This window comes from Leptopilina heterotoma, unplaced genomic scaffold (assembly GCF_015476425.1).
Source record: "Leptopilina heterotoma isolate Lh14 unplaced genomic scaffold, ASM1547642v1 Lhet_54, whole genome shotgun sequence".
NCBI lineage: Eukaryota > Metazoa > Arthropoda > Insecta > Hymenoptera > Figitidae > Leptopilina > Leptopilina heterotoma.
Window position 1 is genome coordinate 5,712,628 of NW_025111118.1, and position 19,076 is coordinate 5,731,703.

Here is a 19,076-nt window from a genome sequence, read left to right on the forward strand (position 1 = left end):
ATCAGTAAAATTTCACTAATTTTGCACCAAAATTTCACTGATTAATTAGCGTTCTCACGCTTTTTAGAATTGAACACACTTATCATTGACTATCAGTGAAATTTTGCTAATTTCTCACCAAAATTTCACTGATTTATTAGCATTAGTATACGCTTTTTCAAATTAGTCTCACACTAGTCGCCCGGTAATCAGTAAAATTACGCTAATTCCTCTGCGTGATTTCGCAGCAAAATTAGCGTAATTTCACTGATTTATTAGCGAATACATCTGCAACAAGTGGCACACTTTTCGCATCCAAATCAGTGGAATTTCTCTAAAACCTCAGCGAAATTAAACTGATAAATTAGCGTCTATACACTTTCAAAAATTAGCAGCACATTCATCGTTTAGCAATCTGTAAAATTTTTCTAATTCAAATTTAGAGTCGTCTCAACACTTTTGATATTAATCATAAAAATTAATGTTTATATTATGATACTCTTTTGAGTATCATAATATTCACGATTTATTTCAATTCAGGATTTTGCTTGAGATTTCTAAAATTAATTTGTAATTTTCTAAAAAAAAATCGTAATAATTATTCTTTTTCGTAAAGTAAACATTGAAGTAAATAAACGAAAACAATGAATTGGTGGGCAAACATGCAAGAACAAGTCAAACTAGCAGACGACTTTTATAGGGGAAAATCGATAGTTCCAAACTTTTCTCTCAAAGGAATGTCAAAATGTACGATTTTTTCTCGTTTTTTTATAAAAATAATCTGGAATTTCTAGTCAAGATATATTGACTAGAAATTCCAGAAAAATCTGCTTCATGTACTGATCACTGGAAACTTTAACAGAAAATTTAACGCCCTACAGTAACCCTCGCGTCGACTGTCGCCGCCGGCTGCCGTCAGATGGCAGATCAACTTGAGTCGTTTGGCAACTATTCGATGTCGGCGGCGACGCTGCTCGACTTGCGTGCAATTGTCGTCGTCAACGACGGCAACGTCGTCCCTATCATCGTACCTAGCTGTTTCCTCGCCTCGTTTCGCATTTCCGCCTGTGATTTATTTATTTTCTTTCTTTTTTGTTTTGAGGCAAAGCACAATTGTAAACCGGGCATTATTTTTTTTCCTCTGTGAATATCGGTTGTGATTGTAGCTGTGTGACGAGTAACGTAGTAATTTAAAGGAATCCTTCTCTCTCTCTCTCTTGCACCGTTACATTTGTGCGTGGAACGAAGAATGGTTGGTGTGTGAGAACGTTGCTGGTGCGCTCGCGTGCGAAAAAACGAAAGAGGGGCGAGGCGACAAGCGAGTTTCGTGGTCACGACACAACAGGGAAGGAGGGCACACGATCTGTACGAAAATCGGCCGATAGACCATCGCCGCTAAAAACGCGGGGACGTCAGTCGAGCACGACCGCGTGTCGGGAAATCAGTTACTTGTGTTTAATAAAAATTCCCCTCCCTCCCATATATATATATATATTCTTTTCTCGGAAAAAAAAAAGTTAAACCCAGAGAGTTTAATCAATAGAAAAATTTTCATTATCTCACGTGACAAAGAGGAATAAAATTCCTCGTGAAGATAAGAAATAAGAAGTATTTCAAGTGTAAATATCAAAATTTTTAGCCGGCGAAATATTCTCCATCTCTTGACTAAATAAAAGCACTAGTGCCAACATTATTATAGTGTTTCTCTTGCCAATCCGGCAACACGCGGTCGAGCAGCCGAATTTTCTCTCTAAAAAAAATTATTTTTTATCGATGTGTTCGACGCTCTGGCTCAAAATCGAGGACAAACCTCGTCAACGTGTTTAACGTGACGTTTTTTTAACAAAGTTTATGTGCCCAGACAGGTGACAGGAGAAGTGACTTTAGTCCAGGAAACTAGGGGAAGAGGACAAAAGGAAACAGGTGAGCGTAACTAGTAATTGTGTGTCTTTATATATATATATGTATATAGGTGTCTGTTTGTGTCTGCCCATGAATGCGTCGTTTTGAGTGCGCGCCAAATACAACTATTCGCGTAAATTCACGTAATCAGAAGTGCCGAATGGGCGCGTCCTCATAATGTGTAAGTGCATTGTGTATGTGAAGGAAGATGCGTGGGTGGAATAAGAATTCTCATCACCATGTCCGGATATGATGCGTATCGCTCAACTAATTCCTTTCGCGAGAGATTTTGAGGTTAGGTACATACTCTGAATACTTTAAGACCGATCGATATGGCCGTGTCTTATTGTGAAAAATATACTTCTTGTTTTCATCTTGAAAAGAATCTATGGAGAGTGAACCAAAAGATTCTATCCTGCTCGTTTTATCTCCTGTGCACTCCTCCTCAAGAAACGAAAAAAATTTGACGAAATTAGTAGCAAACGAATTGACAAAATTAGTAGCAAAAGAATTAACAAAATTAGTAGCAAAAGAATTAACAAAATCAGTAGCAAAAGAATTAAGAAAAGAATCAACAAAAGTAATCTACTATTAATAGCAAAAGTAGTAACAAAATTAGCCACAAATTTACTGCTATCAGAAGCATTATGTTATAGAAGAAGAACAACACTTCTTTTATTCCAGCACGAAAAATTTATGCAAGATGGTCTTAAAGAATAAAAATACCAGAAGAAGTGCTTAAAGAACAGTATAAATTAAACCTAATTTTACCATTTCAACAAACAAATTTAACTGCTTACTTTCTGGGAACATTGGAAAAAAAATCCACATGTGTTATTCTAATTCCCGTACTATTTACAAATACAAGCTGCTAGTTCTGAATATTCACGTGAATGGTGAAATTTCAATAATAAACTGACCCACGTAGGAATTTCGGAAAAATTTTCCAATTTCTGGGTGTGTCATCCAAACATTATTCTGCAAACATTTTAGATCTAATTTCTAATTTTAGTATTTTATATCAAATACACTTTATCTGTAAATGTATATTATAGATTCCATACGTACAAACCGTCTACATTCATATCGTAACAATAATAATTGTGTGGGATGAGATTATTAACTCTAGATGATTCATAGCAAAGGAGTTCAAATTTAAACCAATGGAATTCACGCAATCATTGTATTATATTAAAAGAAACTTGATACTCAAAGTGACGTGTGTGTACACGTTATTCCGAAACACGTGCTACTCAATTTTCAACTATCTACTATTTCCAAAAAAAGGAATTTCTTCAAAAATTTACAGAAAAAAGTTAACAAAGTGAACTTTTGTTAATATTCTGTTAACTTAAGTTAATAAAAACAGTTTACCTATATTGATAGAAGAATTAACACATTTTTAAAAAGCAATTACACTTCTTGCCTACAGGCAATTATAGAGTAATTTAAAAAATTTACAGAGTATTTTTCTCTATTTCTTTTTCAAACGTTAAAGATTATAGGTTTTTCTACTTTTCCGTAAAGATTAGAATTTTCATGACACAATTCTATTATACATATTTTGTAGATGGATGATAAAAAAAAAACTTTCTCATAACATTAATGGGAATTTTCAGTATCAAAATTGACATTGTTCTCATAATTAACAATAGTCAGGAATATATAATATCATTAAATATCAATGCCGTATGAAAGTATCTATATTTAACAGAAACCATTATAGGTTGCTGATTCATGTGCCTATAATTATGTCAGTGTCCAATAATCATTTCTTTCAGCGTTGGAAAATAAATAGAGAAATTGCAATGTTTAATTTATTGTTAATGTGGATAAATATTTATTGAGGTTGTTCTATTGTACTCTAAAAAATGTAATTTTGATGTTTGAAGACTAGAGTATAATGCTTAACCTCTGGATAAATAGAACTTTGGCCTTAATTATCATTTTAACTTAAAGAAAAGTTTGCAACTTTGTTTAAACTATTTCTAAATTTAACAGTGGTGCATAAATACTAGTCAAGATTAAGGCTGTAATTTTGGTAATGCTGCTGCAACTGCACTAAATACTGACAACATTCAGATAATAATTTTTGTAATGCTGTTACAATTTTTCTAAACACTGACAATGACTTGGGTAATACTGCTGCAACTGCACTAAATACTGACAACATTCAGACAATAATTTTGCTAATGATATACTTCAACTTTACTAGGTAAATATTGACAACATTGAAACGATAATTATTTTGATCAAAATTCTGCTGCAACTTTACTAAATACTGACAATAATTTTGGTAATGCTGCTGTAACTTTACTAAATATTAACATTAATTTAAGTAAAGCTGGTGCAATTGTACTAAATACTGACAATAATTCGGATATTGCTGCTGCAACTTGACTAAATATTGACAACATTCGGATAATAATTATTTTAGTAATGATGCTGCAAAACTTTTCTATAAATACTGACAACATTCAGACAATAATTTTAACAATAATGCTGTAGCTTTTCCATTTTTTATTAGACAATAATTTTGCTAATGCTGCTGCAACTTGACTAAATTCTAACATCATTCAGACAATACTTTTGCTAATGCTGCTGCAACTTGACTAAATTCTGACAACATTTAAACAATGATCCTGGCAACACTTCTGCAACTATAAATACTGACAACATTCATACAATAATCCTAGAAACACTTCCACAACTTCAATATAAATACTGCCAACATTCAGATACAAATTCATTTAAATATAAATCCCACTAATATTTGATTCAAATCAAACAATTTACGAACCAATGTGCCTTGACAAAGTGTAGACATAGATCATTGATCCGCTATTAGCCACACTACTCATAACTTCAAACTATGAATCATTTTTTCTCGTGAATCATTAATTTGAGGAGTAAAGAAAACTGATTATCAAGAAGGGAAAAAACACTTCCTTGTAAATACGAAAATTTTGTTAAGTAAACGTGAAAATTTTACCCACAAACCAAAGCATTCATTTGTGAAGAAAAATAGATATATTAAAAATCTCAAATCAATTAAAGAATATACTTGTTTTATCGACACACACACACGCGTCCTTGAAATTAACATTAAGTTTCTCTTTCCGTTGAATAACTATATTTGTATTCATCAAAAAGAGAAAAATTTCTGTTTTCTATGCCTCTAAATTTTTGAATGTTCAAATGAACGTCGATATTTTTATTACTGCTTTTAATTTTTGCATTTTATTAAAAACCAGTATTTTTTATATTAAAAAAACATTATTTTGTGTATTAAAAACATTATTTTGTGTATCAAAACTAGTATTTTGAGTATCAAGCACATTATTTTGTGTATCAAACACATTATTTTGTGTATCAAAAACATTTTTTGTATTAAAAACATTATTTTGCATATTAAAAACATTATTTTGTGTATTAAAAACATTAATTTGTTTATTAGAAAAAATAACACTTTTCATACAATTAAAAAATTAATTCCTATCTAAATAAATGCTGAATTTACAATATTTTAATTCTGTATAGTAATTTTCAAAAAACGCAGAAACAAAAATAGATTTTGTTCATTAGAACATTCAAAATTTAAGTGAAATCTCTATTGTAATATAGAAATTCAATTTTACTTCTAATGAATCATAGAAAATCCTCAGGGTTATTTGAATTTAAATAGATTTTTAAAATCCATAACAATAGTGGTATGACTACAACATAAAGTGGTTTCTCCATTGTTACTGCTAATTGTAAAAATAGCACAGACTTTAAATTTTCCAAAAGCAAACTATTTCTAAAAGTATATAAACAGTACAATTATGAAAAGAACACATTTCCTCTAAAATCACTTTCGCTAAAAGTAAAATTTTTCTCTAAATGAAATTACAAAAGTTTAATAAATTCAAATATTCTAATCCTCTTTCTCACCTCGAATTCCACTCTCACTTTTTAGTAAATACCTTCAGGGCTTAGACTCTACCATCAACAATATTTATGCTTTTAAACGACTATAATCGTTTCGAGATAATAAGTTCTAAAAATATTGTTCAGGAATGTTTTAAAGTCGTTGGTGCAACAAGCTAAAAACAGATATAAAATATCATAATATTGGGTATATCTATTGAAAAAGCAAAGCACACATTGAAATCGAATTCAATTTGAGAAAAAAAAAATCCTCACACATTGTATTCTGCGATCAAACCCCGCACTTTAAGTCTGGAAACCTAGAAATGGCGAAATCCCATTAGACAGTATAAACGAGGAATTCAAATTAATTAGAAAATTTAATTATAAATTGTAAAAATCAATATCTATTTAATTTTTTCTTTCCCCGATAAAAAAAAAGGAAATCAAAGTTTTTAGAAACAATTCACACATATTTATAGAATGAACAATTAATAAGACTTTGTAACTAAAAAGCAATGTGTATGGAAATAATGGATTTAAGGCACTTTTCCTATGTGATGACCGAAATTTCAGGCTTTTTTCAGCAATTTTTTTTCCACTTAAAATAAAATATAATTCTATAACTTATTTTACATGTTATAATTGGTGTCTAAAAGTATACAAAAAAATTTGTTTTAGTGATTTTTCAAATCATTTAATAATTATTTTTGTGAGTCAAAGGTGACTCCTTTGAAAATGCACGGGTGAACGGTGACAACGATAACTTTTTTCAGTATTGTCTGAAATCACTAAAAAAATTTTTTTTGGATACTTTCAGACACCAATTATAACATGTAAAATAAGTTATAGAATTATATTTTATTTTAAGTGAAAAAAAAAATTCCTGAAAAAAGCCTGAAATTTCGGCCGTCACATATAGGAAAAGTGCCTTAAAATGAAATTCACCACAAGGTACTAAAAATGCAAAAAAGCCGGAAGTGGTTGAAATATTAGAGAGGAATTACTTCTTACAAGTATATAACATCTGCTATTTAATTCCTCCAAAATTTCCACTCTATTTATTTTTTTAAAAAAGACCTAATTTTTTACGAAAAAGTAAAAATTCCAGTTCATTTGAAAATTTACAGACTAAACTAAAAATATTCTTCTTCATATTATATTAATAAAAAGTCTATAGCATCACATATTAAAGAAATAATTAATAATTTCAATGTGTCTAATTTACGTTTTTCATTTTTATTGCTCTAATTTTTGTAAATATTTATCTCAAAAAAAAAAAAATATTTCATTTGTTTGAACATTCCGAATTTTCGAAGAATTATTTACTAGGCAAAAATTTACGACTCTAATTTGAATAAAAAATAAAATATTTTACCAGAATAAAACACAAAATGTGTATACACATATATATTGAGACCTCCAGCTAATATATCTCTTTTAGAAAGAGACATACACTAAATCGATTTATAACTCTATAACTGTGGTAGGGATAAGAGAAAAGTTATACACGACAATAATAAAATGAACATCAAACTGGTACGAAGATAAATGATAAAAAAAGACTGTACTTGAAAAAATTATTAATAATTAGAGTTTAAAGAAAAAACATTTATATTTTTCCATTGCGTTATCTGCATTGAAAGAATAATAAAAATTTTGTTATTTATAGTCAATTTTTTTTTCTTTTTTCAAGAGAAATGAAAATTATCAAAATTCTGCAGTTGAAATTGTAAAAATAATATCAGGGAAAAAATATTAAGTAACTTTTTACTATTTAAAAATTTATAAAAAAGTAAAATTTTAAATCCTGAAATTTCTGTCTATTTTTAGCAAATTTTAATAAGTTTTTAAAACAAATTTACTTCGTAAAGAGTAAAATTTACTCAATAATGAATTTATGAACTTCTAATATTTTTGGAGTTAATTATTTTTAGTCATAGTAAATTTTACTAATTTTTCACTAAAATTTACTTTATAAAGAGTGAAATTTACTCAATAATGAATTTGTCAACTTCTAATATTTTTGTAGTAAATTTTATTAAGCCAAAGTAAATTTTACTAAATTTTTACTAAAATTTACTTAAAGTAGTAAAATTTTCTCTGGGGTAAATAATTAAAGAACATTTTACGAGTTCTTAAGTAAATTTTCCTGATTTTTTTCTAAAATTGACTTCGAAAATAGAAACATTAATTCAAGACTGAATTTAGCAACTTCTAATATTTTTTATAGTAAATTTTATTACGTTCAAGTATATTTTACAAATTTTCCACTGAAATTTACTTCGAAATTAGTAAAATTTACTCCAGGGTAAATTTTCGAAATATATTTTACTACTTAAGTAACTTTTGCTAATTCGTCACTAACTTTTACTTGGAAAATAATAAAATTTACTTAAAAGTGAAGTTAGCAACATCTAATAATATTTGTAGTAAATTTTATTAGATTCAGTTACATTTTACTAATTTTTACTAAAATTTACTTCGGAATTGGTAAAATTTACTTTCGGGTAAATTTTCGAAGCATATTTTACTACTTAATTAAATTTTGCTAATTTTTCACTAAAATTTACTTCGAAATTAGTAAAATTTAGTTCAGAGTAAACTTTCAAAGTGAATTTTACTAAAATCTACTTTGGGAGTAGTAAATTTTACTCAAGAGTAAATTTATCTCTTTTACTATTTTTGTAGTAAATTTAAATACGTCCAAAGTAAATTTTATCAACTTTCTTTCAAAAATTTACCTCAAAAATATTAGAATTTACTCCAGAGTAAATTCCGAAAGTAAGTTTTTTTAAAATTTACTTCGGAATTAGTATAATTTTCCCCAGATGTGAAATGTAAAATTATCTTCTGAAATTTCAAATATTTCAGGCTTTTATGTAAAAATGTAGTAAAATTTAAATAATTTTTTTCCTTTTGTGAATTTTGAATAATTTCTGAATAATTTTATTATTAAAAGTAGTAACAATTCGCGCGGCTAACTTCTTGCTACCTTTTTTTTAAATAAAATTAGCAATTTTAAAAATAATAGAATTTATTGCAGAAATTAAATTATTAAAAAAAAATAAATAAAATTCTTATAAAATTCAACTATGTTCGAAATTTGAAAAAAATTCCAATTATCTTTATAAAAAACAAAATTCTTTTCTAAAGTTCAATTATTTTTATAAATGTCAAAAAAATTCTTCTCCTAATTTCAATTATTTTCAAAATTTTTTCTAATTTCAAAGATTTTCAATATCTACTATTTTAATAAAATTTCCCAAAAAGAATTCAGTTATTTAAAAAAAATTTTAATAAAATTGTATGCAAACATTTAATTATTTTGATAAATAATAAAAATTTCATAGGAATTCAATTATTTTCATAAAAAATAATTTAAAATTCTAGAAAATAATAATTGAATTAAAATTATGAAAATAATTTTGATAAAGTTACAGTAACAATATTCTTATAATATAAAATAATGATTTTATCTCTCGGTCATTTTTTAATTTTTAGAAAACATGAAGAAATTTTATAAATTGTTTAATTTAAAAAAGGTTTGAATTTGAAAATTTTTGAATGTCTTAATTCCTGTGGAAAATCCTATTCCAAAAAGATTAAAAATGGGAATTGTGCAAATATTTTTCTTCTTTTTCTAAAACAAAATAATAATTTTGTTAAAAAAATTGTGATTCACAAACAAAAATAATGAAAAATAAATAAATTTTCTATTTCTCAATCACAGTTTTTAACAATTTTCTAATTCTCCTTAGAAGTAAAGAACAAAAATCTGCATAATTTCAATTTGACAAAACATAATATTTAACAAAATTTTATTCTTTTAATGAAAAGAAGTGAAAAAAATTCTGATGATTTCTATTTGTCATTACAATTTTGAATTATAATTATAAAATAAAAATAATTATAACATAATAATATAATATACAATCTATCTAAAGATAGCAAAAACAAAAGACAACTTCAGAGTGTGAGGGACAGAAAAAATGAATGAAAGAACATTCAAATTATTTTATTATTAAAATTAATATTTTTTAACGTTTGTAATTAAAATTTTTTTCAAAGTAAAAATAGTTTGTTATTTGTAATAAACAATAATAATTTTATTATCGTTACTTTAAAGTTTTGCCATCTATCAAAAAGTGACAAAAAATCGTGGCTCGAAATTTGAATTTAGGTTAAGGAAAAAAAGGGGTAAAAAATAAGGAATAAAATAAAAAAGTAGAAATGAAATAAGAATAAGTGAAAAGGAAAGAATAGAAAAATAAGAAAAAAGGGGTAAAAAGTAAAAAACAAAATGAAAAAATGGAAATGAAACAAAAAGGGATGAAAAAGGAATAATAGAAAAATAAGAAAAAAGGGGTAAAGAAGAAAGAATAGAAACAGTTGAAAGGAATAGGAACCAGTAAAGAAAAAGTGCAACTAAAAATTAAAAAGAGTAAAGAAAAAAAAAATACAAACAATAAATCCTATAAATAAAAAAATCGAAAGTCAACTTTAATGCTTATTTGAATTTAAAATCGATAAAACGTTTGAAAGAGTAATAATGATTCTTCTTTTTTTTTCTTTCTGATGCACATGCACTTATATGGTTAACCATGTCACTTTATTTATTCAGAACGACTGTGTCGATTATTATTGGCAGATAATTTCAAATATATATGTATACAGATACGTGTCAAACTTAAGTGCTTGACTCGCGTGTAAAATAGGGTTTTCCATCTGTTCATAAAATGTAATCTCTTTATGTTGCGTGTTAAAAAAGGGTTAAACTCAGTAGAAAAAAAAATTAACGAACGGTTCTACAATTTATCAGTATGCGTGACTCTACGAATTAAAACTCCATTTTTTACATACATAATATTATAATAGATTCTTTATGACACAAAAAGCAAGAAGAATATTTTTATTATTATATAAAGAAAATGTCTTTTAAATTACACGAATTATCAGTTTCTTTATTAAAATTACAAGACCTTTATAAGGACAATAAACTTTTGTTTTATTCAATTTTTTCTCTATTTTTCCTCATCTTTGGGTCTATTTTCTTTCAATCCTATAAGATTTTTGAAAATATTTATTTACTTATTTAGTATTTACTTAATTTTTTTTTTTTTTTTTTTTTTTTTATTGTTTATACTCCTGCCCTATTGGCCTTACGCACTTCGACAAGAGTCCCCGAGAAATACTTTTTTGGATTAAGCATAACCATTCTACTTTAGAAATTTTTCTATATATTAACCTAATTTTGCGTCTACAGCCGACTTTATTAGGAGTACTCGCATTACGCCTGGACCACCCGTCAATGGGTTTTCTCGCCAGAGAAGAGGGAAACTGTAGAAAACCTCTCTGAGTACAACCGGTTTTATCGACAGTCGAGTTCTAATGGTGTGTACCGGACAATAATCGACGGTGCACATCATTATACCTCGACGTCAAACCTCCCGCTCAGATTGTCTCACGTGCCGGAAAAATACCAAGCCAAGTGGGCGCGAACCAAGGGTACTTATACCCTTGATCCTTAAACGACCACCAACGCCAGGCATCCATCCGACTGAGCCAATCTGTCGGTCGTATTTACTTAATTTATTTTAATTAATTTTTTTAATTAATTTTAATTAATTTTTTAATTAATTTTAATTAATTTTTTTTATTAATTATTAATTTTTACATTACTAATTATTTCCCTAATCTTTGAATTTCTATTCTTTGGATCATAAAACTTTTTCATATTTATTTATTTACTGTTTAGTTATTTTATTTAAAAAAAAAAGCTTCGTAATTTTAAATTGAAATAAATGTGGATTCTTAATAAAAACAACCTTAAACATCTTTACTAAAACTTTATTTTTTTAATTTAATAATAGTTCCTTTTTATACCTATTTTTTATCCAATTAATTTATTTTCAAGGTGGCCACATGTCAGTAAAATCAGGGAAATGTCGAGAAACAAATTTTTGTCCAGTAAAATCAGGGAAATGTCAGGAAAAAATTTTTTTGTCAGGGAAATTAAAAAAGTTTGAGACTTTTTTCGACTTATTTTAAAAAATTGCGACTTTTTCGACTTTTCTTCCAAGCATTGCAACTTTTGATTTTTATAATGCGAAAAATAACTATAAACAAATCATTCAAAATTGTTTTTGAATCATTTTTTAACATAATTAAATTTTTCAAATATATAATAAAAATCTTTTTGAATAGTTGAAATTTTGTAAAATTTAATTGAAAATAATTAATTTATTTCCAGTATTTTGTTACAATTTTTTAAAAATCAACTTTTGAAGAATTTTAATTGCAAATTTTGAAAATAATTGAATTATCAAAATTTTTAATGAAAAATCTTTAAAGATAAATTTAAAAATGAAAATTAGCTTCTAATTCTTTAAAATTCAATAATTTCAGTATTTTTAATTACATATTTCCAAAAATTTAAATACATACAAAAATAATAACATTTTTTAATTATTTTAAACATTTTGGAGAAAAAAATCAAGGTTAAAAGTTTTAATTAAAATTCATCCAAAAAATTTATTTGTTTTTTAAATGATACAAAAATTCTTTTACAAAATTCAATTATTTTCGAAAAATTAAGTTAAAAATATTTTTAAAGACTAATTATTAGAATTGTTTTATAATAATTTTTTAAAATTCAATTATCTTCGAACAATGTAAAAAAAAATTTATGAAAATTTACTTTTTGGACTGATTAAAATTTTTCAGAAATCATGGTCCTTGTTTATAATTAAAATTCTTCAAAAATTTGATCATTTTCAGTTGAAAATTGTAGAAAATAATTTATTTCAGAAAGGGTTATTTTATAATTGTAATTTTTATAGAAATTTTAAAAATTCATAAATTTTACTCATTTTTTGTAAACATTAATATTTTCCTGTAAAAAGAATTTTGTCAGGGAAAGTAATTTTAATGTCAGTAAATTGTCAGGGAAATTAATAAACTGAAATTTGTGACCACCTTGATTTTAATATTTAATTCATTTTCATTTTTAGTAGGTGTTTATTTATTATTTTGCTTCCTCATAGAGAAAGGATTGTATTTACTAATTTATTTACTAATTTATTTTAATTTAATTTTAATAATAACACTTATTACTTTTTGTCAACATTTTAAAAAATTATTAATAAACAAAAAGAAAGGAATAAAAAATTGTAGAAAGTGTCAGGTTGTTCTACCAAGTCACATAAATGTATTGCCTAATGGCAAAACCCCGGTTGCAAATTCATATTATTACATAAATTATCAAATGTAATTTGCTACAGGATTTTGTGTATTTAAATGAATAGATTTAAATGGACAGATATAGAGTCATTTTGATGCAGACAGAGAGGTTTTATACAATAAATATTTTTATTACGATTCACAGTATATGAATTCTAATGTTCGCATTATTTCCGATTATTTTCAACAAAACTGGTCTATTTACTTTTATCACTATTTTCCTAATAATCGCTTTTATAAACATATATGTACGTAATTTGATGACGTTAAAGTACATATCATTTTAAAATGGCAAATTAAAATATATTCACGAATACCGTTTATCACAATTTTTTAAAATATATTATTAAAAAATATATATTAAAACCTCATGAATATTGAATTACTCTATATGGAATAAAATTATTAATTTATATAATTGTGATTATCATAATAATAGATAATATTCATAATTATTATTGTCATTTATTATTTAACTTTTTTTTTTTTATTCATTTATTAAACTAATTAATATAAATTAATAACTATAATAATTATTGATATAAAAATAAATAATTATATATTACTTTGTTTATTTATAATTTTTTACCTATTTATTTACTATTTTATTTATTTGTACTAATTATTTTATGTACAAATTAATATTTGTACAAATACGAATTTATTTGTAAAATAATATTTATTATTTTTATTCATTATTAATTATTATTATTTTATGAATTAAATTATTATAATAATACTTAATTTGCTATTTTTTTTATTATCCTAATTATTTTATTAGAATTATTTATTGAATTTTTAATGGACTAAAAGCCCCTTAGTACAATGTACCCGATTATAATTATAACATTCAATTACATTATAATTAATTATAATTATTTAATAATAGTTAGACAAATTATAAAAAATAAATGTATACCAAGTCCACTTACGGTACAGAAGGAGAAATTATAATAAATATATAATAAAAATATAATAAAAAATTTAAAAAAATAAAATAAAAATAATATTTTATATATTTAAAATTAGGGCCTGTCCCTAATTATGGACAGGTCATAATAATTATTTATTTTTGCAAATAAATAAATAATATTTTTATTATTATTACTATTATTGATATTATTTTTTATTAATTTAAATAAAATAAATAACTTGAAATTGTTGTTATTATTATTTATTTTTTTATTATATATATTATTATTTTGATTATTTTTTTTTTACTATTTTTGTTATTATTCTTTTTTTTACTATTTTTGTTATTATTACTTTAGTTATTTAATTACTGAAAATTAGAATAGAATATTATTTAATTATAACTATATAATTAAAAATTGATCGTAAGAAAAGAAAATTTCCAATTCAAAGTATTTAATTTGAAAATAAAATGAAAACACGAGATTTCTTTTTATTATTCAAGGAAACTCTGAATTTGTACTTGTTAGTGATTGCAAATTTCTTTGGGTAACCTTTTATAACAATCTTGCAGTCACCAACAACGATGCACGCTTCTCAACACTTCCGCTTTGACGCAAACGACTTGCGACGTTACTTTCTCCTTTGACACGCAGAGACAATTTTATAACTAAACGATTATCAAGTGTGTCTATACAGAAGAACTATGTACATGCGACAAGGCCCTTGAAATGTTTTCTTTTCTTTTTTTTGTTTAATTCACTTTTTTCCTAATACAAGTATACTTTATATTCTCTTTGACTTAATTTCAACCACTAAACCTCCTGTGAGGTAGGAAAAAGAGGTTAATGGCCTTTCCATCGTAATCGATACCGCACATCATATATATATATATACATAAAATCATGAAAAGCGAAATGAAAATTATAATTAAGCTTTAGGAAATTTATTTATTTTAATTCAATGAAATTTTTTCTAAAATTTTAAGTTCAATGAAATTTTTTATGAAATTAAATTTTTTTTTAATTTAGAAAATTAATTTTGTTAAATTAATACAAATATATTATTTATACAATGCACTATTTATACAAAAACGGTGTAAAATATTAGTCTTTACCAGTTTTGAACGTACGTTCAAAATTAACGAAATTTATTCATTTTTTTATTAAATTCAAATCCTGTTATAATAATATTAATAATACAATGGAAAAAATTTTTTTTGATTAAAATAAAAGCCAGGGAAATTAGAATTGGTCAGGGAAATCAGGGATTTTTATTAAAAGTACTAGACAAAATTTAAGTTTTAGAATTTATAAGAAAATTCTGAATTTTTGTGTCTTTTTTGTTTACCTCACAAACTATGAAATTGACAAGAATTTTAATACAAAACTTTCAATTTTTTCTGTTTCTGATAATAATTCCTTTTTAAATAACTTCATTCTTCAAGAACTATCATAAAATTAATTAATTAATAATTTTACTTCAAAATTTTCAAAATTAATTACATTTCAAAAGAGTTGCGTTTAAAATCTCCATAAATAGATGAACTTCAAAGGCTTCAATATGAAATTTTTTAAAATTTCAATTTTTAATGACTTTAAATAGAAATTTTAAGAACAACTGATTACAGAATTTCAATTATTTTCAAAAATTTATAAACATTCTCGTCAAAATTTCAATTATTTTTATAAATAATACAATTCTTCTCCGAAATTCAATTATTTTCAAAAAATTTAATAAAATTCTTGACAAAATTTCAATTATTTTCAAAAATTTTCCTCATTTCAATTATTTTTAATATCTACTATTTTAATAAAATTTTCCAAAAGAATTCAATTATTTAAACGAAATTTTAATAAAAATTTCACAGAAATTCAATTTTTTTCCAATTTTTTATAAATTTCTTCGCACCAATTCAATTATTTTTAATTTTTAATAATGAAGTTTATCGAAAGAATTCAAATATATTCAAAGAATAGAAAAAAATAGTTCTTAAAAATTCAATTATTTCGAAAAATTTAAATAAAATTCTTTTAAAGATTCTGTTATTTAAAAAAATTTTGAAAAAATTCTTTACAAGATTTAGTTAATAAAATTGCAATTTTAATAAAATTTTCCTATTCAATTCAATTATTTTCAATACAATTCTTCTTAGGAATTCAATTATTTTCACAAATAATACATTTTTTTATGGGAATTCAATTATTTGAAAAAAATTTCAATAAAATTCTTCGTAAGAAATCAATTATTTTCATAAATAATAAAATTTTTCTCGAGAATTCAATTATTTCAAAAATTTTGAGATAAAATTTTGAAATAAAAATAAATTTAAAAAATTATAATAAAATTGACTATAGAATACAACAATTATTTTCGTAAAATATAACATTCCTTATAGGAATTACAATTTTACTGTCAAAAATATTTGTAAAAATTTTCGAAACAATTCAATTATTTTCTTAAAAAATAAAATTCTTCGAAGCAATTCAATTATTTAAGAAATTTTAATTAAATTCTTCCCAAGAATTCAATTTTTTTCAAAAATAAAACTTTTCACAAGAATTCAATTATTTAAAAAAAAATTTAATAAAATTCTTCCTCAGATTTTAATTATTTTCAATTTTTTAATGAAATTTTGTTGATGGAATTTAATTATTTTCAAAATGTTATAAAAAATTCTGAGAAATTCAATTATTTAAAAAATTTGAATAAAATTTTTCACAAGAAATTAATTAATATCATAAATAATAATATTTTTCTCCGGAATTCAATTATTTTCATAAATAAAATATTCTTCACAGGAATTCAATGCTTTAAAAATTTTGTCAATAAAATTCGTTGCAAGAATTAAATTACTTTTATAAATAACAATATTTATAGCAGAGTTTCAATTATTTTTTTATGTACAATTTTACATGAACTGATAGAAAATTGCATTTATTCTTTATAATTTTTTTAAAATTCGTCGAAAGAATTCAATTATTTTTAGAATTTTTTAAAAATTTCTTCAAAAAAAATTCAATTTTAAGAAATATTCAATTATTTAATACATTATTTATCTTTGCATTTAAATAATTGAATTCTCGAAAAATTTTCTAATAAAAATTGATTAAAAATGAATTTCACTTAAAATTTTAAATTATAATTGAATATTAAAAGCATCATAGCGTGAATTTTGAAAAGGGTTCAAAAATTAAAATCTTTCAAAATTTAAATTTATAGCTGCAATATTCTTATAATATAAAATAATGATTTTATCACTCTGTCATTATACACTGTCATTTTACACTTAAAGAAATTCGTAAATATAAATGTAATTGAACATTTCATTGAGTATCTAATAATTTTTGGAGTGAATCGGTTTATTCATCAGGGTCAGGGAGAAAGTCAAAATTTTGTCTGGAAATCAGGGAAAAGTCAGGGAAAAACAAAATTAAATTTTCGTGGCAACCCTGAAAAGGCAACTTGTCTTCTAATAAATAAATATTGGTAGAAATTATTTATTTGTATCAAATGATTTTTTTTAATTGAAATTAATTGAAATTTGTTTCAAATAAACTAAAATCATTGGTTCAAATACAATTTACTTGATTCAAGTAAACTTTTATTTGATAACAAACAACTAATCGATTATTCGAATCAAATAAATATTTTTCAGTGTAATAATAATAATTAGTTATAAAGTTTCGAAATTGATAGGAACTTATTTTTAAAAATTTTTTTAAATTATTTTCTTTACTTTAATTATAAAAATAAAATATTCTTTTAATATAATAATAAGTTATAAATTTTCGAAATTAATAAGAAATCGTATATAAAAATAAAATTTACAAAATTTGTACCTATAAAAATTTAAAAACAAATTTTTAAAAAAACTTTTTCATTCCATTTTGCAGTATTTTCAATCACGATCGTCGTTTTTTTCTTTCTACTGCTGATAAATTCTGGTAGTAAACTTAGTGCAGTTCAAAAATCGTAAACAATGTCATAGGTTGTAATTAAAAAAAAATTAATTTCTGACATTTATAATTTCAAGTGAAAACGAAAATTTAAATTTAATATTTTTAAAATATTTTTTAACAGACATTATTAATATTATTAATATTTGAATTAAATATTAAATAAATAAATAAATGTTAAATATAAATGTAAAAATAAATATAAAATGTTAAAGTAAAAGAAGAAAACTTAAAAGAAAAAAGAAAACAAAAAAAGGAAATAAGAAGAAAAAAGAAAACTAAATAGCAAAAAAGATATCTTAAATTTCAAGTGAATTTATACGAAAGAAAATAATAAGTGTCCCTCTAAAAGTAAAATATATTCTGGATCATCATTCTCGTCGTGGCAAAAACGGTTTTTCCGTATGTAATACTTAAAAAAAAATAAGAAGAAAAAAAAATGGCGTATATAGTGTCTTTCTCTCTTGTGAGCAAAGCATTCTTCGCATGACACAACACACATTGAGAGCGTTTATTTTTATTTTCATCGTAACCACGATTACCTCTCTGGCATGACGGTCGAACAAGCATGAAAAAGCCAGTAGACTAATAAAAAAATCAATATCTAAAAGACCCCACCCAACACGCGATATTTTATTATATATGCATATATATGTCATTTCTCACTAATGAGCTAAACTTCTTCAAATATTCTCATATTCGACATTTCTCTATATTTATAAACAGAAAATTTCATTTCAATTCATTCTATTCCAAAAATACTCAAATCATTTGTCACATATATATGCTTCTAATAAGAAAATTTATTTCGACAAAAAAGAAAAATTTTTCCTATAATATTTCCATTCTCTCTAAATCGGTAAAAAAATTCCCTCTGGCAAAATTTTACATTCTATTTTTTGAATTAGATTTTTTTTTTAATCATTTTTGTTTACAATCAATCAAAATTTTTCCTAATTTTTCCATTCTCTCTGAATCGTTAAAAAATTCCCTCTGGTAAAATTTTACATTTTATTTTTTCAATTAGATTTTTTTAACTTTTTATTTTAAAACAATCGATCAAAATTTTTTCTAATTTTTCCATTCTCTCTGAATCGTTAAAAAATTCCCTCTGGTAAAATTTTACATTTTATTTTTTTGAATTAGATTTTTTTAATCGTTTTCGTTCGTAAT

At 24.1% G+C, this 19,076-nt stretch overlaps 1 protein-coding gene across 2 annotated transcripts in view; it reads left to right on the forward strand.

Moving 5' to 3' along the window:
- Positions 1-996: 996 nt before the first annotated feature.
- The window catches only part of LOC122508541 (elongation of very long chain fatty acids protein AAEL008004-like), a 46,340-nt gene continuing 28,260 nt past the window's right edge, over positions 997-19,076 (forward strand). Inside the window, exon 1 of one of the 2 annotated variants that reach the window (XM_043621959.1) lies at positions 997-1,902. Coding sequence is in view for 1 of the 2 variants with exons in the window: in XM_043621958.1 (XP_043477893.1) it covers positions 2,131-2,175 (45 nt within the window). In the remaining variant the exon portion in view is untranslated. Of the gene's footprint in view, positions 1,903-2,006; positions 2,176-19,076 lie in introns of those variants that run through there. The other variant, XM_043621958.1, reaches the window with a different exon arrangement.